The following is a 24859-nucleotide window of genomic DNA, read 5'->3' as shown; positions in this document are numbered from 1 at the left end:
ATATTTCCTAGGTATTTTCCCAGCATCGAAGTAGAGAAGTGATCTTGGTTAGATAAAAGTTATAGGATCGTTTTTAATTGGAATACTTTTCACAGTTTGTCTACTTTATCAATTTAGGAAAATAGGTCGAAATGTTGTCATTTCTAGCCCATTCGACTCTACAAGAAGCCTTAAGCAGAAAAGTATTTCCACTAGAGTGTTTTTGCTATCTAGCCTCTATTGCAAAGTATTTTATGATAGAACGAAGGTGTATCAAATATATAAGGGACCGATTTTGTTTAAGATTCCGAAGGGGTACCGGTACCTTTATTGAAAAGGGAGTACCAACCGTAATTCTCTCGAATCCTTTGGTATCGAAAGAAACCATAAGTGGGAAAGGAGTTCACGTGCCCATGGAGCAAAGTATTATTATGAAGCTTTTGGCCAGGGAGGAAGTGAATCCAACTGAAATTTTGGAGTGATTGCGTACAAAGTTCGGAGGAAATACCCTTACACGGAGCCGATTGAACTCTCCCTCCCAAGGACGAGTGTTACCGCGGAAAGCATCGAGGCGATCGGCAAATCGACGAATATCCCAATTCGGAATCGTGGGGAAATTCACATAAGCTGTAGAAGTAACCAAACAATCGCGACTGATGACTTCGTATTTCGAAAAGTCTCTGCAAGATGGGTGCAACTAGCTTTATCGAGAAACAACAAGCGGTATCGATTTGAAGTTTCTCAGCGGATGTTCGGAATCTACAAAACGGCAGACGTGTTTTTGGATGGAATCCTCACCTGTGACGAAACTTGGGTGTACACATGATTCGAAACAGGCCAATATGGAGTAGACGAAGAGCGACGATAGGGTGCCAGTGAGAGCGAAAGCGAGATCAACTGTTTTTTTCGGAAAGGTGTTATTCATCTTGATTTTCTCCATGATCGACGCACTATGAATACACAGTACCACTACGAATTGCTGGATACCGCGAATTGGCATTTTGGCGAGAGAGAGAAGGCAAAATACGTCAGAAATGTGATTCTTCTTTATGACAACGTCAGGCCTCACATACCTCACACAAAGAAACAAAGCAAGCTCCCTACAGTCTGGACTTGTCTCCTTGCGATTTCCATCTTTTTCACACACATACACTCACACACACGGCACACGGGAGGCACCGGTGCCTTCAAGAACGCCCAACTACATTTGGTAAGAAATTATGTAGAAAAATAAAACACTTTTGTAAAAAATGAGTCCCGTTTATGTTATGCCTGTGTAGTTAGGAAATAGTATCATCATCAGCGGCACAGCAACCCGTAACCGTACTAGGTTTCTTAACGAACTCCTCACATCCAGGTTCTGCGCCGATGTGCGTGAATTCCATATCCCTCAAAGCTGTCTGGTGTCCTGACGTACGTCCGCTCCACCTGAGGCAGGGTCTGCCACTTCTATTATAGATATTGCCCTTATAGCCTTTTCGGCCTGGAGCATTCTTACTTATACAGATTAAGTGTCCCCCACCGCAGCCTATTAGCCCTGATTTTATCTGCTATCACACGGTGATGGTATCGCTCATAGATTTTGTCGTTATATAGGCTACGGAATCGTCCATCCTCATACAGGCGGCTAAAAATTCTTCGGAGAAATATTTTCTCGAACGCGGCTAGAAGTTCGCAATTTTTCTTGTTAAGAACACTGCTTTCCGAGGAATACGTGCGGACTGACAAGATCATTGCCTTGTACAATACAAGCTTTGACCCTGTGATGAGATGCTTCGATCGAAACACATTTTGTAAGCTGAAATAGGCTTTGCTGGCAGCCACCAAACGTGCACCGATGTGAGCATCGTAACTACTATCGGTTGTGATTTTTGATCCTAAAAAGGATAAATTGTCAACGGCTTAAAAGGTGTCTTCCATGACGAATATCTGTTCTGATTTCACCAGTGCAAAGTGATATTGTTACTTCTTTGGTTTTTGATGCTGACGTTCGTATACGTCTGTACGTCGGGTACAGTTTTATCCTGGCTATGCTATCAGGCCTGGAGTGAAGCGCCTTTGTTATGGGGTCATGATGTTTTGGATGTATGGGGCTATCCGGGCTAACAAGAGGGCGGAGAATATATTATAGATGGTATTCAGAAATGTGATACCACTGTAATTAATGCACTGGGTAATATCCTCTTTATAAGTGGTTCAGATAATGGCCCCGTTGTCGGACATCAGGCATTCATTCACTGTCCCAGACCATGAGCATAAGCTGATGAAGTTTGAAGCCAATCCAACTATTATTAGGAAAGGTCAAAACTTTATATTTCATGTGAATTTATTGCACCCTAACACGGGTATGACGTCATCATCATGTAAAGTGAACTAATATGAACGTGGAAGTTAGAGTTTGAAGCCATAACAAGGAATATTTTCAATGTTTAATTGTGTACGAATGGAAAAATTGTGGATAGAAAGTTTCTCACCTGAGATGAACACAAAACCCGAAGTTGCAAGTTTCGGATATTCCGACTTGTTTTAAAAAAATTGTTCTGTGTTTCTCAACCTTCAGTTATTTTTTCATATTCAAATGTCAAGACTGAAAAGTAGAATTACATATAAATGTACCTCTTTTCTCATTCTATTCTCTCTACCTGCATATTTGAATACCTGGAATATTGTCTATGTCTCGATAAGATGCAGCGAAATTGGCGAGAAAGTGTCCTTCACCGACAACATTAGCATAATAAAGTTGCTAGTGCATATATTTATTTATAAGTCACCCTTGGTGGTTTCCTATTTACGTTTTCCGGAAACACGTCCACCGTTATCTGATCCGTACGCCGGAGAAGTTTCTGGATCGAGATTCTGTCGGGCCAGCGCACTCCGATGGGATAAATAAGTGTTGACTTTCTATGTGCTGCTCGCATACAGCATACCGGTGACTAGATCAATGCTGGCGGAGTCAATTAAATCAAGGAGATTTGGGAAGGAGGAAAATTAGATTGCTGGAGTAATTTTGGAATTCTTGAACAAAAACAAAACCTTTTTAAAACCGGTTTAAAGCCTGTCTACCTTTTTCTCATCGTTTGAAAGTAGAAAAATTCAAAACCCCTCCTCGCGCATTTTGCAATGTACGTCAAAACTTTCATTTGAGCCCCCCTTAAATTCGACGTAAACTTTTGTCACATACTGTATGCGTGGGATTTCATGAATTTTGATTGAATCAGTGTAGCCAGACAGATAGGCAGGCAGTGAATCGATTTTAAGCCTTGTGAGTTGGATCCCAAAAATACACTGGAAGCCTCCCCTGCTGAGAGGAGACTAAAACGGATAAAATTTTGTGGTATAACAACCTGCAAATTTTCAAATTTGATTGCTACCGAAACGTCAACAACGCCTTGGATAGGGACTGACCTCACACGGAAGACTTGCAGCTATCCAAAAAGGGCTATGATTGATTTCTGGAATGGCCTCGGCAATGGTAGCGAGGGTCCTCACAATGCTGGCTTTCTCCAACCCAAGCGGGAATTCCAACGATGTAAACTGCACATTCTGAGCCCAAGCAAAATAAGATGTCGGACTTTGGATTGCACTCCTCTCTCTCGTGCCACACTTATGGCAATGTGCTTTTATAGTCAGGAAAGCCAAGTGATAACAGAAGTTAATCTGGTGTCGGATTGTTTCTGACGGTTACTACCAGGCGCACTCTCTTCGTCTGGGAAACGAAGAGATAGCATAGATATCGATAATAAATTACATGACCTTAAACATTGGGCCAACTGTATAAGGGAAGGCACAAGGCCGTACCATCATTGAGCAGTACTCGAGAATATTCCTCATAAGGAAATTGAAGGGAACTAAGGAGAGTTGAATGGAGTCAAAATCAGAGGAGGAGCGAAGTATAAAGCCTGATAATTTTGCTGATCGATTGGGAAGTGCGAGGAAATGAGTGTCGAAGCTTTTAGCGTTTAGCAATAAAGTTAGTAAAGTCGAGCAAGTTGGAGGCAGAAAACCTACGTTTAACAAAGCCCTGCTCTTTCACTATGCGGTGGGCAAGGTGGGCGGACAATCGCTTTCTAAGATTTTGGAACAATAGGAGAGGAGGCCAAGGAGGGGACGGTAATTCTCGGCTGGCGTAGGATCGCCACTTTCGTGAAGGAGATAGCTGAGCAGGACAGTGGAAGTTGCTAATGTGGGACCAAAAAGGTTTGAGGTTTCCGTGCTTCAAAGAGTCTTCAACACTGGTCAGATATTCGTTTCTGAATTTATATATTAAGGATTTTACCGAGGAACACAAAATTTTGAGAAGAAGCTAAGTCGACATAGGTTCTAGACGACAGGAGCTTCTCCCTCGGAGTGTTTTTGGCCAAATTTCATGTGGATTCCAGCGCTGAATCAGACAGGATAAGAGGAAAGAAGGTAAAATAGGGCAAAAGATGAGGTAAAGTGGTATAGAAAGTGTTGAGTGCTTGGTGACACGTTAATCGAAAGAGAAGGAGAACCCAGTTGATTGTCGCCAGGACTGAGTTCAGACCTTCAAAGCTCGCCTTACTAAAGTTAAATTTGGTAGAATTGCGCGCAACCGGGGAGTGGAGTTAGGATATCAGAGCATCAAACTCGACAGCAGCAGCGTTACCTCAGACGCCCATCAGTCTGAGGTGGTTTAATTGCTTGGTCTTTGATGACTCTACTAATCAACTATACTTTCAGGTCCCTATGCAGATCTTTATTACGGATGAACCAGGGAGCATCCACCATGCTTCTAAGTACTTTATTTTGAAAAGTTTGTATGACCTTTAGGTTTGATTATTTGGCACAGCCCCAGAGCTGAATGCCGTATGTCCATATGGACCTTGAGATCTGCTTATAAATTAGCAGCTTGTTGCAGATGGTCAGCTGGGAATTCCTCTCCAATAGCCAGTATAATTGCCTGTACATCTTCTTTCTTTCTTAGATTTTCAGACGGTATGACGTATTCAAATGTTCGTGGCCTATGTAACGATAAAATTTATGAGCGATACAGAGGCCACCTGGTTGTGGATAAAATCTGGCTCAATAGGTTGCGGTGGGCGGGTCACTTATTCCATATGGGTAAGTATGATACAGCGCGGAAAGTCTAGAAGGGCTATGGTAGAAAAAGAAGAAGTGGCAGACCCTGCCTTAGATGGATCGTTGGCCTAAGCTATCGATCAGACAGCTTTTAGAGATATTGAATTGGTGAACCTCGGCGGAAAGCCGGGATGTCTGGAATTCCTTATTAAGGAAGGGTGATGACGTATCCCGAGATTTTTTCATCCATTCAATACCTAGTGCATTGCAGTGTACAGTGTACGATATGATACAATTTTGGCAATTCGTTTTTATTTTGAATTGAATGAATTACTTTTCATTTCAAATAATGGTTTTCAAAAATATTTATTAAAATGTGGCTGACAAAAATACATCAGAAGAAACTCGCAGTAAGCTATAGTATCGACATGTCCTTCTGACATCTATTTTTTAGGTAACCTTTCATAAGATACTTCAGGAATCCCCGTAATAGTCAAAATTATCTGTTTCAATGAATATTTTAGTGTACCTACTATTATTCGTTGGGGTTCATGGCACAGATTTGGAGCTGTCTCCACAAATGGATGATCCTGGAGGAGTCTTTGATGGGAGGAACGCCCAACCAGGTGAAGCCCCGTATATGGTAGGTAAAGTAAATAAAAATCAACAAGGAGGATTTCGATTGGTCTTTCTCAAGGTGTCCATTCAGCTGAGCTACCGGGAGTCTGGTCATTTTTGTGGAGGTTGCCTCATCACTGCTTCCTATATTTTAACTGCTGCACATTGCTTCAAATATATGAATCGGCATGTATTGAAACACTTGATAGTATGAAATCAAATCATTTTTTTTCCAATAATTACATAAATATTTACCTAGGTTGTAATTCACGACTTAGACAGCACCTACCGCTCTGGATCGAAAAACCGTCAAATTGGAAAAAGTAACGGTGTCTATTTACACAGCAAATACAACGGAAGTGAATATGATATAGCCATATTGAAGGTATAACCTCCTAATTCTAAATGGGAAATTTTTCTTATTCCTTTACACTTTATTAGTTGATTTCAAAATAAAATAACATCAATTCGATATTCTATGTAGAACCAGTTTTGCTGGTGTAATGCAAGCAGCACAATTTTCAATTTCAATTTTCAGTTACGAAAGCCGTTCAGATTGGACAGTCTTACGAAAACTGTACAAATAGCAAACCATAGTTTTCCAAATGGGCAACCGTGTTTGGTAATTGGTTGGGGAAGGCGTGTCAATGTTAGTAGTCGTTAACTTGCATAAAGGAGTGGATTAATGATTTTGTTTTCTGATAATATAATGCATAATTACGTTTCCCAGAATGATCATCACTCAACTATATTACAAATTGCTACAGTCAGAATAGATCGGGAGTTGACTTGCATAGAACGGAATCCGAAAACCGAAATATGTGCTGGTAATTTGGAAGGAGGCGCAGATATATGCGTTGTAATTTCCTAGATAATTTTATTGCCTATCTTAGATTTTAATTCGGTTATTTTTTTCAAAAAAAGGGTGACTCTGGTGGACCACTCATATGCGAAAACCAACTAGTAGGGATAGTATCCCGAGGCATACAGCCATGCGCACAACCGCTAATTGGGACGGTTTTCACGAATGTTACAGCATATCGAGGCTGGATCGACACTAGCCTGAAAATGTTGGAGGAAATCTCCTCTAGAAATCTAAGAAACGTTAATTCCTTTGTGTATATATTTTACTAGCTTTAGATGGGCTCATTCTAATTTGATTGATTTTTCAGGATGGATGGCGCCTGTATGCTATACACAAATGTTTTATTTGCCCTGTATTACTATCAGTTATGCAGATTATATGGAGTAGTTCATTGAAATTTGAAAAGAATATAGCGGAAATAGTAAAATTTTGAACTTGAATGCTAAGCTTTCTCGAGGTTCATGAAAAGCAGCAGTAAATTTTTGCACAGCTCTGCAACATCCGAAGGGTGTGGGGTCGGCACGGAAGATTACCCTTTGATGACTTTAAGAACTATGTTAACTAATATACTTACATTAATAGCAACTACTACATTATAACTTCGATTGTTGCGTCAAGACGAATGCTGTTGTCGGGGGTATTAACGGTCATCCTTTGGGGAAGTTGAAGATTTAACAGAAGTAGAAGTAGCACCTCTGTAGAAACAGCAAGGAACAATTCTACAGTGAAATCGTCAGCCCTGGCGGAAAATTCAATAATGACTGAATTTTAGAATGCGTCAAACGTACCGACTCAGTTATGGCTTGGTGCTCTAAAGACATGGGTAAGAAAGTTTAACAAATATTTGGACAACAAGGCAGTCGAATGGTTTTCAGATGGGAGTCACTTATTGACACGTGACTCTGCGTCTTGCGACAAAGTCGAATCACTAACAATATACAGTAGTGGTCAAAACTTCGGAAACTTTAATTTAAAATGAATCAAACACCTTTGGAAGCTTTTGTCTTAGAAGCAGTTTACAACAATAAGGATGCGAAAAAAGCTCTAGTCTTTCTTACTGTTTCACATCTTGGCGGAATAGGTTCAACTAAGTTCGATATTACATCAACTAGAGTTGTGAACTATTTGTTGCAGAGCAACCATTAGTTCAGCTGTTTTAGAAAAGTTTTGATCTCAAATACGTGAATCTAACTTTCCTCGAAGATGCTCAATAAGTTTCCGGACTTTGAGAAGGCCACGTTATTTTTGCAACTTTATTGTCATTTGCCAAATTCTGAACAAACTTGGAGGTGTGCTTAGGAACGCTATTCTGTGAGAAGGCCCAATATTTTCCCATCTTCTCATGAGCATGTAATAACATGTGCTTTCCCAAAATGTCACGATATATTGGCAATCTCACAACTACTTCAACTTGAATGAATGGACCAACGCCATCACAAGGAAAGCACCCTATAATAAATGATGTTAGTGCCGACCATTTCACACAAAACTGATATCACCTCCGAACATTATGCTTCCATCCCCTTGCTTGTTTATGGGTACTTGCAATCATTGCAGGCTCCATCTGGATGACAAACATATATAATTCCTCCAGTACCAAACAGATTAAGCTTGCTTTCACTGCTCCACAAAACGCGATCCCAATCAGCGACTGATCACTCTATATGAATTTCCGCAAATTTTTTATCTATCTTTAATATTTTTCTTTGAAATACAAGGTTATTCTGATGGCCGGCATCCCATTAGTAAAAAGTTATTATAATTAGCCCATATTAGTAAAATTCAATTGATCAATCAAAAGACGCTGAGCAGCTGGTGTCGATATTTGAACATTGTAAAATTCTGCAGCTTCTTTTGAACATGTGTACTATTTTTGCAGATTGTCTCACCCAGCGCTAACCAAGGAGCTGCGCATTGATTTCTGTACACCTTTCCTTCCGTTTTTTATGGACTCTCCATTGCGCAGATTTTGCGACACCAAAAAGCAATCCGGCTTCTCATAAAATGTCACCATTCTCGATTGCATTTATCATTAGTTCCTTGATCTCATTTGAGAGTGTTTTAGTACGAGGCATCTTTTAAAAACTGTAATATCCAAAGTTAAAACAAGTCGGAATACCGGAAGCTCGTGCTTCGGGTATAAAGGTTTTGTGTTCATCTTATCTAAGGAATTTCAACCCACATTTTTATACCCGTATCCAGCTACAAAACTACGAGACATACGTACATATTACAGCCGTAGATGTTACGCTCACCCTAAACAAACAAACTGCCTATTTTCGAATACTGTACAACATATAGGCTCGTATATAAATTGATCGTACCCATATTTTCGATTTACTTCTTATATCTATCTGAATTAGGCTCTACCCGCAAAGTTCACTAGCACGCATATACTATATACCTACATACACACATGTCTCGTTGGAATAATTGATATTCATATACAAATTATTAAAGAACTAAAACAAAATAATTCTTTTCCACTCAATTTATACGAACTTACTTCGTGTGGTATTAACGAATTGATATGTAATGATGACGTCATGCAGGTTGTAGAGTGCACGAAATTCACAAAAAATTGTAAAGTTTTACCCTCTATAACTTTGTTAATAATAGTAGGATTTTCTTCAAACTTGACCAAATTGTGCACTATGCTCTTCGTTATATGCATGCCAAATTTTGTACTTCTGGAACGAACATAAGGGGGGTGCCGGGTAAATTTCTAAAATGTAGAAATATACTATTATTAACTTTATTTGTGCAGATATCGGAACCGGATATATTTTGAGGCCTAGATTTCACAGAGATGCACTACTGAGATTTTTTTCAGATTTTTCGGTTGGATAGGTTCTGAGAACGAGACCTGTTACACTTTTTGGGGGTCATATTTTGAGCCCTCACTCCCCTATGTTTCACCCCATGTAAAATATTGAACCAGGTTCAAAAAGTACTAATTGAGACCTTTCATTTGATATCCCACATGGCCACATTTTGTGAAAAAAAATTTTGCACCCTCCTTTTACATGTATGGGGAGCCCCCCTTAAACTTAACACAAAATGGCGTCAGTTGCTGCATGTAAAGGGAACGGCAGATCACATACTCCTACCAATTTTCGTGACAATCGGTTCAGCCGTTTCCGAATAAATCGGCTGTGACAGACAGACAGACAGACAGACAGACGGACAGACAGACAGACAGAAGCTCTTTCTCGTCTGAATCTTGTAGTGGCTAACACTGGATGCGTGAACACTTTCCGTAAGAGAGAAATGGGGTCCGTGATAGATGTCACTTTTGTTAGCGATGTTTTAGCTAAGGATCTGCAGTGGTATGTCAGTGACGAATATACACATAGCGACCACCAGGCCATCATTTTTGAAATCAGACATGGAAAACAAGTGAAACGGTCTCGGACGAGAGCTGAAAGGTGGGCAGCTAATAGGTTTGACGAGGAGATTTTCGGAGAGGTTTTGCAGCAAAATACAGCGCTTGAAGGAAGCGCAGAAAATAAAGCTCTGCAGATTGGCGAGAAGTTGCGGCGAGCATGTGACGCATCCATGCCAAGGTATGTTGTATCACAGAAGCGAGTTCCGAACTTTTGGTGGAATTCTGAAATCGGAGAATGCCGCAAGGCCTGCCTCAAGGCCAGAAGGCGCAGTCAGCGAAATAGAAACCGATCTGGATACGAGCAGTTACATGAAGAATATAAAAACGCTCGGAAGAAACTACATGTGGCCATCATGAAAAGTAAATGCGAACACTTTAAGCGACTGTGTAATGAAGCTGACACGAACCCCTGGGGCGGCGCTTATAAAACCGTAATATCGAAAGTTAAAGGCAAACGCTCCCCACCGATCTCTTCCCCTACTCTGCTTGATGAAATAGTAACGGATCTTTTCCCACAGAATGTGAGTACCGCTAACCTTCCCACTGTCGAGATAGACACCGCGGAAGTTCCCACGGTAAGCGAAAAGGAAGTCCTCGAAGCTGCGGATAAAATTGTTGGAAGTAAATCACCTGGCTTGGATAGCATTCCCAATAAAGCTCTGAAGGCAGCAGTAAAAATAGCTCCAAATATGTTTGCCGAGGCGTTCACCACATGCCTTAAAGAAGGAGTATTTCCTACACAATGGAAGAAGCAGAAATTAATTCTAGTCCCCAAGCCAAACAAACCTTTGGGTGAAGCTTCGTCCTACAGGCCGATATGCCTTCTAAATAATACTGGCAAACTATTCGAACGAGTAATCTATAACAGATTAATTCGAATTGCCGAAAAGGATGGCGGTCTCTCCGAAAATCAGTTCGGTTTTCGAAAGGGGAGGTCTACAACGGATGCACTTGTCCTAGTAGCAAACACTGCTAAGACCGCACTTGACGAGGGCAAATGTTGTGCAGTGATTACACTTGATGTGAAGAATGCCTTCAATTCCGCTAGATGGAGCAAGATACTTGAGTCCCTAATTAACTTAGGCGTGGCGAAGTACCTGGTGCGTATTGTTGCCGACTTCCTAATCGATAGGACTCTGTGCTGCGAATCAGATGAAGGAATGAAATCCTACCAAACGACATGCGGAGTTCCGCAAGGGTCTGTCCTAGGGCCACTCTTGTGGATTATTATGTATAACGGGGTACTGACCCTAGACCTTCCTACTGGTGTGGCCTCCATTGGTTTCGCGGACGATATTGGTGTGACGGTTGTTGCACGCCTTCTCGAGGAAGTCGAGCTCTATGCAAATGAAGCAGTCTATGAGATTAAATCCTGGTTAGAGAATGCTGGTCTACAGCTCGCAGAGCATAAGACGGAAGTAGTACTTATTACCAAGCGGAGAAAGTGCACTTCCATGAAGATCAAAGTTGGAATGCAAACAATTTATTCCAAGCCTGCACTTAAGTACTTAGGTGTAATGATTGACCAGAGGTTGAATTTCAGATTGCATGTGGAGGGTGCAGTAACCAAGGCATATAACATCGGAGCGCTGGTTGCGAGAATGCTACCAAATATAGGTGGCCCAAGGCCGAGTCGTCGACTCCTTATTTCAAGGGTGGTCAGTTCGATCCTACTGTATGCAGCCCCAGTATGGGCAGATGCACTGGAAAATATAATAAATAAAAGAAAGATTGGAGCTGCGTATCGCATAAGTGTGCTCCGAACATGTTGCGCTTACAGAACAATTTCTAATGAAGCAGCTTGCGTGATAGCAGGAATGATCCCGATTGAGATTCTGGCGAAGAAATACAACGACTTTACGATCGAACGTACCTCACCGGAGAATCTCCTGACCGTCGGCGACAGTTCGCACGAGCTGAAACTGTCGCGGAATGGCAAGAGAAGTGGGACGAGTCAGAAAAAGGCCGTTGGACTCACAAAATCATATGGGATATCCGGAAATGGATCGAGCGACCTCACGGCGAAGTAGGTTTCGACCTAACTCAATTCTTGAGCGGACACGGAGGCTATCGAGCATATCTGTACCGATTTGGGCGCGATGATTCGCCATATTGCCCACAGTGTGTAAACATTCCAGAGGACGCAGAACACGTCTTTTTTCACTGCCCCAGATTCGAAACCCAAAGAGCTACATTAGAAGCTACAACCGGGGAGCACTTTACACCTGAAAATATCATGGAGCTTATGGTGAAAGCCAAGGGAATATGGACCGAAGTAGAAAAAGTGATTACAGCCATCGGAAAGAAGCTTAGGCAGGAGGAAGTCATCCGAAAGAATGAACGCGAGAGGAACACGAATGTTGACATGAGCGCAGAATAAATTCTGATCCAGCCCCGCGACGTAATACCAAATGGGAGTCCCGCGGGGAGAGTGGAAGGAGAAGGAGGTGGTTTTAGTGGGTAAGAGTCCCACATAACCGTGTGGCAGGAGCCTGCGGTAGCTTTTGAAGCTTTCCACCTTCCATCGGAAAAAAAAAAAAAAAAAAAAAAAAAAAAAAAAAAAAAAAAAAAAAAAAAAAAAAAAAAAAAAAAAAAAAGACAGACAGACAGACAGACAGACAGACAGACAGACAGACAGACGGACAGACAGACATCGAATCGATTCTAATAAGGTTTTGTTTCACACAAAACCTTAAAAAAGGTTCCAAAGTGTTACCGGTTAAAGATCAATTTTTGTTGATTTTTTTTGTGTTTTTTAAAAATTTAAATTCAGAGCAATTACATTTTTGCGAAAAAATTTACAAAAGCTTCAACACAAAAAAAATTTTTGAAACACATCAAACAACAAATATTTCACAATTTCTCTTCCCAGAGAAATTTCCAAAGTTTGCACCACTACTGTATATTGAAAACAATAACATAAAAATTTTTAGCTGACCGACGAACTCCGCTGGCTTTAATTCTGTTTAAGATGAGTAGAAAGTCTTAAAATTTGGAGTTCTGGAAACTAAATTGTAAGCAATCAAAGAGAACTCTTCTTTTTCTTCAGCCTTTGTCTCGTTCACAAGCGGCGTTGGCTCTTCGTGATCGGTTTCGCCATTTAGCTCTATCGAATGTCTGATCTGGGTGCAATTTCGAGGCTTTTAAGTCCCCATCCAGCGTATCAAGCCACCGTTGTTCCGGCCCGCCTTTTGGTCGTTTATCATCGACTTCGATGTTCAAACCAATCTTGGCAAGTGAATTCTCGTTAGCACGAATTGCGTGACCATGCCTCTCTCGCAACTTTTCCACAATCGGTGCAACCCTATAATGATCGCGGATATCCTCATTTCGGATGTGATCAAAATGTGTTACGCCATTACCGCAAGACGCCGTTCATTGTCTTTTATAGTCGGCCAACACTCACCAACCATATAGAGCGACATGACGGATGACATTGCGGTAAATTAGATTTGAGCCGTTTGTTGATACGTCGATCACAAAGAACACCAGTTGTGGAACGCGTGCGTGAAGCATAACGCAATTCTCCATTGGCTGATAACGTTGACCCGAGGTATTTAAATCGCTCAGTTGTGAGCAGATCATTGACAGTGATTGTGCCTGTTTCATGGGGATCGGACGTCAAAAATTTAGTTTTGTCGTCGGCCCAAAATTGCAAGAATTATCTAAAACATGAAATTACAACAGTATTTTTATTCCACATACATTCGAAACAATTTCATCAATAGAGTAGGGGGATTGGCAACCAATGAATACCCAACTGTTCTGTTTACGAAATTTTAGCACTATATTGACACGATTTAATAAGACTTTGGCGTCTTGAATGTTATGGATTTAGTGTCGGCAAACTTTAATACTAAGAATATCAATATCAACACACAATTACATTCTTTGCCGCTTCAATCTGTTACTAACTACACTTAACAAATTGTTGGCAAAATAAAACTAAATACTATCAATCATGCCTTAATATATTCGTAGGCATATCCCGACAACAAATTGTTTCACAGCAAGTGATCAATACTCGATAAAATATCATTAGAAATGTTTGACTAGCAACAAGCAGGGAGTGGGAACAAATAGAAGCTTGGGGAAAGAATATCCCAAATGCTCCAACACACTCGCCCTCCCACTGAGACAGAGTAACCGACAATTTCAAAGCTACCACCGGATACTGTAAAAATAATAAACCCTAACCGACAGAATAGAATTTCACCCTTTCAGAGGAAATGTATCGTTCTGTATATTGAACGATTTTCATAAATAGAAGGACGCCGCTATTGTATTTTGCACTCGCAGATATGCTCGAGACGAAAACGAAAATGTCCTTCGAGTCGGAAGCAATCGCAAAGGGTAACAGCTACAGTCCATAAATTTTGAATATAGACACGAATGTCGTATGGAGGCTGGCACTCTTGAATTGGTAATGTTCCTGAAACATGTTTGAAGTGATTTTATCGGTTTTTTATGAAAATTACATGTTCCCTAAATATCCGCAATATTTTCCGTAAGTACATGTTCAGGAAAAGTGGATAAGATTATTTGGACTGCTTGGTTGGTTTCACTTGGCAGTGCGTATACTGTCCAGGAACAAGGAATTTGTTTTTCTTAAATTTTTTTCTGCATAGGCAGTGAATTTTGCTTTTTAATAAATCACAGTATTTGGTAATTCTGGAAGTCAGCTGCCTCCTGGTGACTTTTCGAATAAAATGTGATGTTACATCTGATTAGTGCGTACCACAATCATTTATACCATTAAATGCAAATAAACACATATGTGGACTGTATGATTAAAGGTCTCCTGAATGAAATTTCAGCTACCAACATCTACGCCTCAGATGAACCGATATCTACAATCCTATTTTTATTCGTGTCTTGCATCCTCATAAAAGGGATAATACGGCCAGTTGAATGCTATATTCAAGAAAAAAACTTCAAAGTATCAGGAAAATGTACCCTTAGAAAACCACACTGTAAGGACTCTTCGTAGTCCCTTCACATTGTTGTCAGCTCCCTTCAGTATTCATACACACTTACATGGAACAACAGATTTTAACTCCAAGCGCCAAGCTCATTCTGTAAACTTCTTGAGATGTCATTACACCTATTCTATGTAATCTTATTGCTTCTGATTTGAATAAAGACCTCCTTATTGTTTGTTTATAACCACATTACAGGGATTTCAGGATCGTGATTGCCTACTACTCCGATGCTTATCGATATAATCAAACGCCGAAAGGAACTCACTGAATGTGGTATGAATGAAATGGCGTCGTAACATTATCTAGATTTGGTCAATTTAAGTAAATTGGAATGTAACAATTGAATATAGTTCTGAATGAAATGGGTTAGAATTATCTCTACTGAATCAACGGACCACTGCAAATAAACTTCATGAATACGCTAATTTAATTTATACTTACGAAAGGCAATTATATTATAGTTTGAGAAATTTGCTGATGACCCAGTCGCGAACGGTCTTGAAACTTTCTTCGTTTACACTAACAATGCAATTTTTCAAATAGTAGTTCTATAGGACATAATCATTGTGTATTTATGATTAGCGTTAATTACCTTAGTACAATAAAGGTCCCAATAATGTATCACAAAATGAAAAATTCTTACATTTTCCGCGAATATGCTATTCCTGGATTGAAATTTCAATTACATAAATAAAACCATTTCGAAATTGCAACAAAATGTAGTGAGTTGATGGCAGTTATATACAAGTAAGTAACAAGGAATTTGGAGAGTTTCTAAAAATGTGCGTTGACAGCTGCGGACCGAGTTTTAATGGCGGTTCTAATATCTCAGTTGTTTATACCGTAATGACTTAAAGCCATTATAAAAACTTGTTAGAATCTCTACACAAGTTGCAAGCAATAGTTCAAGTATCAGTAGACGTAACGTTTTCTCGTTGTGAGAGTAGAGTCTCCTACTGTCACCGCTACTTACATTTCCCTGAAATGAACTATGGTGCTGAACCTATGGTCGCTTTTATCCCCTAAGTGGAGTTTACCATCACTGTTGGTTCGCCGAAGTGTGATTCAGCTCGCTCCTAGTTTTCCCGAGAAGCTCTCCACTAATGCGCCATGTGTTCCAATGACCCGCTCATCGGCCAACCTGGGACGTCGCCGAGCTCTTGGAGGAAATGAAAATCGTCGATTTCACTGAGACTAGTGATTCCAATACGCAAGCAAACCATGCTGAATGTAGCTTGTCTCTTCGTCGGGGTTACATTGATACAAGAGCAGTAATTTGAGGGAGGCAGAATTATGATCTTAGCTAGGAAGACTCCGAACGTTTTTCATTATCTGAACCTGAGGTCCAGCCGTAGTAAAACGGAGGACCTAAATATATCCACCTCTTACATGATTCACGATGGGTCAAGTCCACCTGAAGAATCACAAAATCTGATGTCTATTATCGCAGCGATGTAGGGCAACCTGTTAACAGTACGCGATGCCAATGCGAGGCACATATTTTGGGGTAGTTTAGAAGTCAATGAAGAGGTGAGTCTGCGAAAATCGGTTTCTTGTCTGTCTGTCCCACGCACTTTACACGGTTTCTCCTATGGATATAAAATTCGAAAAGTGGGAACTTCGAACCCCCACAAATGCAGTGAGTAACATGAGTGACACATGCAGAAGGGGGCTATAACTTTCTCTTTTTCACCAAATATGGTCAAATTAATACTCCTCAAAGCTCTCCCCAGCTATGATATCTATAATGCAAGAGATAGTTTCTTCCACGAATCCATTTTCAATAGCTATCGAACCGAAAAATCCGAAAAAAATTTCAAAGCTGCCACTATATGGTGTCTATGCTTCGAAATATCTTTATACCGACATCTGGTCAAATAAAGCTATATTTTCTAGAAATAGAGTGGGTGTCCCTCCCTCCTCCCTTAACGTCATCCTAGTATTATGAATATAGGCTATAATATACAATGTAATGTTACCAAATTTGAAGGAAATCGGACTACTACTAACATAGTTATAATAGACCAAAGTTGTCGCTTTTGTGCAAATTGACATTACGAGCTAAGGTAACAAATGTTCAATCAAATATTTTTATATAAAAAATACACAAAACCTTTACCTGAAGCATTCAGCTTCTGGTTTCCCGATTTATGCCGACTTTATTATGAACACAAACCTATCAGCCTGTAGGAGGAGGGCAGTGCTCCAGCCTACCAGTTCCCAAGCTCAAGGAATTGTGATGGTTGGGATGCTCTTTATATTAATAGAAAGTGTCCGATCAGTTTTTTTTTCGGATCGGAGTTCACTAAGTTATACTCTAAATCTCGCTATAAAGATTTCCTACCCTTCCAGAGACTCTAGGAGGATCGACTTGTAGAAGTATAAACAGGTTACCAACATCCACTTCCTCCGTTCTTGAGAGACTACCTGGAGTCAAAGGTATTCCAAATTGCCTTTAGAATTTTTCTCTCTGGAAATACAGCAAAAAAACCTTTCCCATTGTGGTGAAACGAAAATCTATCCTCAGAACACCGGCCAGGGAAATCTTCAACATCAGATCAAAACTTCCTTAAAAGGTATAGTCGCCATTAGAATTGCCTCCAAATGATCCTGGTAATATTACATCAGGACGCTAAAAGTGTTAGCGATTTTACCAGACTCGTTTGCGTTGTAGCCTGTGGAGATTTATGAGCTGTTTCGCTCGAATTTGTACAACACTTCTGAGGTGCGCGTAGTTTTCATATCCAAAACGACCAGGCGCAGCCATGAATTCACGAAGGTTGAACGGCCTCTACACTGCAAGCATCTTCTAGAATACAGAGAGTGCATTTAACAAAGTTAGTAGATTCAAGACATCAATAAGGATCTGACCAGAATGGGGGGGGGGGGGGAGGTAGTATCTTACGCCTTGAATAGTATCCATACTAGGAACCAGGTAAATCGTCCTAAGTCAATTTGGAGACTGAGTTAGATCTGAGGAGGCCGGTATAGGTTTATATGTCTGTAAGCAAATGGGGTTATCTGCCCAGGATGGCCTTAGGGATCTACTCAGCCGCGGTGTGTCCTTTCTACTCTGAAGTAACAGATGCTGACAAGAAGTACAAAGTTTATTAGGATTCAAAGGAACGTGCATGCAGCTGGTATTAGAACACTGCATTCCTGCCCGTCAAATGCCCTCAATGTACTTCTGAAACTTTTCCCGCATTAAGTACGTTGTAGCATGCAATGCTGTTAAACGATGTGAGCCCGAATGCTGGGCAACAAAGCCTTACGACAATAGTAACATATTTGACTAGGTACCTTAGTAACTCTTGTTGTTCCTCTCAGATTACGCAGTCTCACTGAGAACCTAAATCTAGTTAAAAGAGAAATTTTGGTGTGGACTTTAAAAGCAGGGCAGAATGAATGTCGTCAACATGCTTCAATGTAAAATTTTTCACAGACCGTACAAAGATGACATGTGGCCGAATTGCCCATATTCCAGCAGTTTTTCCATCGCTTGCCGCAGTGAGAAAATCTGATATGTTGCTGCTTTGCCTGGAATGAAGCCAATTTGGTATGGGCGTATGAGGCTAGCAAGATAGCGGAGAATATCTTACAGATCGTACTCAGCAACGTGATACCTCTATAATTGCTGCATTACGTGATATCCGCCTTTTTATGAATGAGATAGATTATGCCCTGTCGCCAGTCGTCAGGCATTGATTCACTGTCCCATACTTTAAGCATAAGTCGATGAACCGCTTGGTGTAATTGGTCACCTCCATATTTAACCAATTCGGCTGTAATTCCGTCGGCTCCTGGCGACTTATGGTTTTTAAGCTGATGGATAGCCCGTTCTGTTTTCTCCATGCTTAATGGTGGCAGCATTGATCCGTCGTCTTCAGTTGGCGGGATCTTCAACTTGCTGATATTTTGTTTATTAAGTACTTCATCAAAATATTCTACCCATCGCTGCAATATACCCATTCTGTCGGAAATCAAATTTCCCTCTTTGTTTCTACATCGAGGTGTATAAGGCTTCATCCTGCTGACTTGTTGATAAAACTTCCGCGTCTGGTGCGGTTGCCCTCTGTACATCTCGAGTTCATAAACGTGTTGGTTCTCCCAGGCTTCCTTTTTCCATCTATGAAGTCGCTTCTTTACGTGACGGAGTTCGAAATTCTCCTCTGCGCGTGGCCGTCTTCTTTGAGAGTGTAAAATTGCCCACTATGTAGCATTCTTCCGTGTCGTTTCTAGTTTAAATTCATCGGCAAACCATCCGTTCCGACTTTTCTTGCGGTCCGGACGAAGTATGTTTATGGCCGTATCAATGATAATGCTCTTCAGATGGTTATGAAGATCATTTGTTGATGCTTCATCTCCAGGACATCTGTTGACTGCGGTTATTGCGGAATCCGGCCTATAGGTGTTATGGAGGGCTGTGCGAACGAGATTGTGACCCGAGTCTGTATTGGCCTCTATATGTTCTGACATTCATCAAGGCTGAGAAGTGGCGACGTTCAATCAATACGTGGTCCATTTGTTTCAAGGTGATTCCGTTGTCCGTAATCGAGGTACTTCCCACAATAGTTTCATGTGATACTCCTAACTGAATAACCCGCAGTCCATTATCGTTGGTATCCTTATGTAAGCTATGGGAGTCGACGTAGCGCCTGAATACGGGCTGATGACTGATCAAATCTCGAAGTATGATTTTGATATCATACTTAGGACAGGCTCCACCTCTGTAATCTCCTCAGTGGGGGCGTGAACATTAATGATGCTTATATTTCTAGGAAACGCAGAGTGCATAGCCTTTGCATTTCTTGGCTGACTGAGAAGTCTACTTTGAGCACATGGTTTACTGGATGAGCACTAAAATATATGATGTAGTGCCTCTTCTCCAGAAAACCGGTCAGTATCCAACGCTTCTTTTTAGCTGCTGAGAAACATTCGGTGTACAGGTTCCATGAGAAACTGCGTAAATCATTGTTCCGTTGTCCATGCCGGGTTCGTCGTTGTAAACTCCACCCAGTCCGAGACTCCTTCCCTGCCTTCGTAACGTCGGTTTTTCATGTATGATTGTCGACCCTACCCAACCCCCAACCTGGAGGACCAGTTGGTACAATTTGTCCCGTTTTTAGGCGCAGGAGGCTCGCCTTCAGCCTTTTCCGTCTCCAGCTCCCAACGGTCACCACTTTGAGGTGGAGATAGAATTTGGTAGTAGAGCTGTTGGTGTTGGTTCAGTAGGCGTTTTCCAGGTTTTTTGTTTCATCGTGTTTCGCTCTGAGACCTATACTACCCTTTCACCGGCCGCTATTCTTAGATGTTTAGACCAATTTCCAGAATTGATGTGTGTAGAATTTCTATTTATGCGAACGCTGAGAACTAAATCATTCAGTGTATCATTCCTTATAGTAAGCGAAATATACAATGAACTATGAATATATATATGTTTGCTCATTTGCTTACTCTCTTCCGTCTCAGATAGATGTTCCTATTTCCTTGAATATTTGAATGTTTTTCCGAAAAATTCATCAGTTTGCCATACTAGAAATCGCAACTTCTCTCTTTATACCATATACATCTATACATCATATATATTTACGCATTTAGTGGTATCTAGTGAAAATAAAATATATTTTTAATGTTCATATCACAAGCGCCCCATTCTGAAAACTCACACACTTATCAACTTAACCGTGATAAATTTTCCTTGATATTCCATGCACTTTATGCTCTGACGAATACATGTGTAGGAATTCTCAAAGAAAATGGCAAAACTAGTTTAACAGAGAAAAGACACACGTTCGCATTATCATTCTAGCATGGAAAAGGAATACGTGTTATGAGATATGACAGCACACACAGAATACAAAGCTTCCTTTGAAAAGGATTTTCTTTAAACTAAAAAGAAAGCAAAATATCAAGGGTTTTCGTTGCGCACTTGCTTTTATGGGGACTGTAGAGAATACCCAAAAATTTCTTCAAAATGTATCCTGAATGGATAACTAAACGTTTTTAAGGTTTAGTGTAGTTTGTATTTATTGTTCTCCTTATGTCCTAGTAGTTGCCAATTTTGAAAACAATATTGAATATATATTCATTCAGATCCATACACGTGAATCTAATGAAGTCAGATCGTATTTTAGGCTGAAATTCAACAACTAAATGAGCCTACATCTTCATATTATATGAAAATATTGAAAGAGGAAAACTTTTGCATATTTCAATAGCCCTTGCCTTGCAAACATACACATGAACCTAGATGGTTTCTGTAAACTCAAAGTATGTAGAACACTAAGGTTAAACTTTTGTCATACTTCCTAAGCAAACATTTTTCCAAAAGGAGGCCTAGTCCCTGTATGACTAAGATACGAAACAGGAAAATTATGTGGAAATGAAAATTATGCAGATAGAATTTTTCCCAGCTTTATGTTTGTGCGATTTTCTATTCATCCCTGTTGCCGTCGTAGACGTTCTTCTGTTGATAAAAGAGGATATGATAAATTGCTATAGTCCCAGAGGTTTAGTTGGTCGCATATTTTACTTTAACAAGTTTTGGTGACAGCATATCCCAATAGAAAGAGCCTCTTTGTAGAGAAAAAAATGAAATTTTGGATGGCAGTTATCTTATCCTTGTTTGTAGGAAAACATGAGGAAATTGAAGATGGGCATACAATGTTCGTATTTCTAAGGTGGGTAAATGACTCGAATTCTTGAACATGAAATATTCATAAAGAATAGCAAAGCAACTCTTCATTGTTTTTGAGTTTCAAATTGGGAAAAGCGGTTATACCTAAGAAAGGAGACCTTATCACAAATATACACATATCAATAGAAATACGAAATGAAATAAGGCAATGGAAAATTGTAACTTGCATATTTTTTATTGGGAAAGATCACCTGAACCTGAAATTTAATACTGATTACAAATTCAGCGTGAATCTATTGACAGCCTGCGATTTCGCGAAAATATAATTTGCAGTGAAGATAATGTTCATCAAATTAAACATATTTCACGGCAAAATTGGGCGGTGCTAGGATAAACTTAAAGAGGGTTTTCCAGCCAATTACTAAAAATTATAGTAATGTACTATTATTAACTTCATTTGAACAGACATTGGCATTTCTGAAAATGGCTCCCTTAAAGAAATGATCACTTTCAACACCCCGCACTCCCCACCTTTCTAACAAAACTAAGACCGGCCTCGAAAAGTACTAACCGAGACCTTTAATTTGACACCCCACATGACTATATTTGTCCGAAGGAATATTTCTAGCGGCGTGGAAGCGACAAACGTTGGTACTTCTGCCTAAGCTTGGTAAGCCTTCAGGTGGACTATTGTCATACCGACCCATATGTCTTTTGGACACTGTGGAGAAAATGTTAGAGCGGGTAATCTATAATAGATTACTCCCGGTTGTTGAGAGCCAAGACGGCCTTTCAGATCGGCAATATGGGTTCCGTAAAGGTAGATCAACCATTGATGCCAACAAATTGGTTACTGGCTTGGCCGAAGATGCTATCCACGGAAAGGGTAGCATCAGCATATATTGCGTGGTAGTAACCCTGGACGTGAAAAATGCATTCAATTCGGCCAATTGAAATCTAATATGCAAGTCCTTAGCGAAGGGTGGTATTCCCGCCTATCTCGCTGCTATCGTCGATAGTTACTTAACTGAAAGGAGTCTTTGGTATGACACCGATGACGGACATCAAGAGTACGTTGTTTTCGCAGATGTCCCACAGGGCTCCGTATAGGGCTCACTTTTGTCGAATATTATGTACAACGATGTACTTAACCTTCCCCTTTCGGAGGAAGCTACAGCGTTGGGTTACGCTGACGACATAGCTCTCTCTCGAAGATGCTGAGTTTTACTCAAACGAGGCAATCGGTGATGTCAAATGCTGGTTAGAGAGCTCTGGTCTGACGCTTGCGGAGGAAAAATCAGAAGCGGTCCTCATCACGAAGCGCCAGGAGAAAAATTACGCCTGTGTTAGAATCGGGAATCATATTATCACTTCCTAGCCGACCATCAAATACTTGGGGGTGGTGATAGACAGGAAGCTCAGCTATAAGCAACACGTACAGTCTGTTTGTGATAAATCATACACTGCTAGTATGGCCCTGGCGAGGATGATGCCGAACGTGGGAGGGCCACGGCATACCTCTAGGTTGCTTATAGCCAGGGTGATGACTTCAATCATGCTCTATGCGACCCCAGTTTGGAACGAGGCGTTGCGGATGTCAGTTAACACTAGCAATTTGAATGCAGTCTACAGGAAGACAGCTCTGCGGGTACGCTGTGCTTTCAGGACTGTCTCATATGATGCAGCATTCGTCATCTCTGGAATGATGCCGATTGACATCTTGGCAGATGAGATGGCGAATATATACAATGCGAAGCCAATCTCTCCCTTATTGCAGATGAAGAACGCTGAGAGAGGGAAAGATCCATAAATAGATGGCAAGAGCGGTGGGAACGCTTGGGAAAGGGTCGGTGGACTCACAGGCTCATTCCTGCCATCAAGGAGTGGTTGGAGAGACGACACGGCAAGATTAATTATAATCTCACCTAGTTTCTCACGGGGCATGGAGGATAGCGCCAATATCTGGTTTTAGTGGATAAAAATCCCACACGCTGGTGTGCCCAGACCAGTGTCTTTTGAAGATTTTCACCTCCTCACAAAAAAAAGACAGCAAACGGATTTGGATAGAGTTTTGTCTTTACACAAAACCTCAAAAAAGCGTTTTCCCGCTGCTACACTAGAGAGCGCTGTACTCATCTTAGAGAAAAAAAATAAACGGCATGAACGGCAAGCTAGGATCATTAAAAAATATTATAAGGTACATTTTTGGTGTCTTGTTAAACACCGTTTTGTAAATTTTAGTGTTTTTCTCATGGGTTCTTCAATGCATAAACAGGTGGGAATACCGGAAGCTGGTGCTCCAGGTATAAAGGTTTTGTTTGTTGTTTGTTTTTCCCTTCATATATGGCGGAAACCCCAAAATATTCCTTCATATTTTTTTAAAACTACAAGATGTACGTAGATATTACAGACGTAGATATTATGCTCACCCTAAACAAATAAACATAACCTATTAACGAATACTATACTTATATATGCATGCAAAAAAAAAATGATCGATATATTTCCGATTAACTTTGGGCATAAAGGTATACATAAGTACATATAAAGAACGTCTATTGAATGCCGCTCGTTCAATTTACAATATATCTATCTGAATTAGGCACTACCCCAAAGCATTTACATATATATACCATATAAATACATACCTATATGCATCTGGCTGGAGTAATTGATATTGATATATAAATGATAAACAAACTAAAGCAAAATGTTTCCCTGCTACCTCCCATTCATGTGATCATCTTGGTATTGACGAATTGATATGTTATAATGACCTAATTTTAAAATGCATGAAATTCACAAAAAATGTAAAAGTTTCACCTTCTATAACTTTGGTAATAATAGTTGGATTTCCTTCAAACTTCTCAGAGTTAGGGTCTATTTATTTCTTATACCACTGCCAAATTTTGTAGTTCTAGCAAGGAGGGGGGGGGGGGGGTATAGATAAATTTCTAAAATATATAAACATATTATCATTAACTTTATTTGTACAGATATCGAAACGGGATGCATTTTGAGGCTTCGATTTCGCTTAGATACACCACTGTGTTTTTTTCAGATTTTTCGGTTGAATAGGTTCTGAGAACGAGACCTGTTACACTTTTTGAGGGTCATATTTTGAGCACTCACTCCCCTACTTTTCACCCGATCACCAATAAAAGTACTAATTGAGCCCTTTCATTTGATACCCCACATAGCCACATTCTGTGAAAAAAAAATTTGCAGCCCTCTCTTAAACTTAACACCAAATTGCGCCACTATATATATGTAAATGGATCAACAGACGACGTGCTCCCACCAACTTTCGTCCAGCCGTATCCGAATAAATCGAATGTGACACAGACAGA

General features: G+C 40.4%; 1 protein-coding gene across 1 annotated transcript; it reads left to right on the top strand.

Moving 5' to 3' along the window:
- The first annotated feature begins 5455 nt into the window (after positions 1 to 5455).
- Positions 5456 to 6942, top strand: LOC119651719 (trypsin I-P1-like). Its single transcript, XM_038055441.1, has 7 exons — positions 5456 to 5662; positions 5717 to 5845; positions 5897 to 6022; positions 6176 to 6286; positions 6368 to 6496; positions 6562 to 6755; positions 6810 to 6942. Exons 1-7 carry the CDS (start codon positions 5531 to 5533, stop codon positions 6895 to 6897), a joined length of 909 nt encoding a protein of 302 aa, XP_037911369.1. The 5' UTR covers positions 5456 to 5530; the 3' UTR covers positions 6898 to 6942.
- The last annotated feature ends 17917 nt before the right edge of the window (positions 6943 to 24859 follow it).

Source organism: Hermetia illucens, chromosome 3 (assembly GCF_905115235.1).
Source record: "Hermetia illucens chromosome 3, iHerIll2.2.curated.20191125, whole genome shotgun sequence".
Lineage (NCBI taxonomy): Eukaryota > Metazoa > Arthropoda > Insecta > Diptera > Stratiomyidae > Hermetia > Hermetia illucens.
The sequence above is the reverse complement of the archived record's forward strand: the minus strand, read 5'-3'. Positions and strand labels throughout refer to the sequence as shown.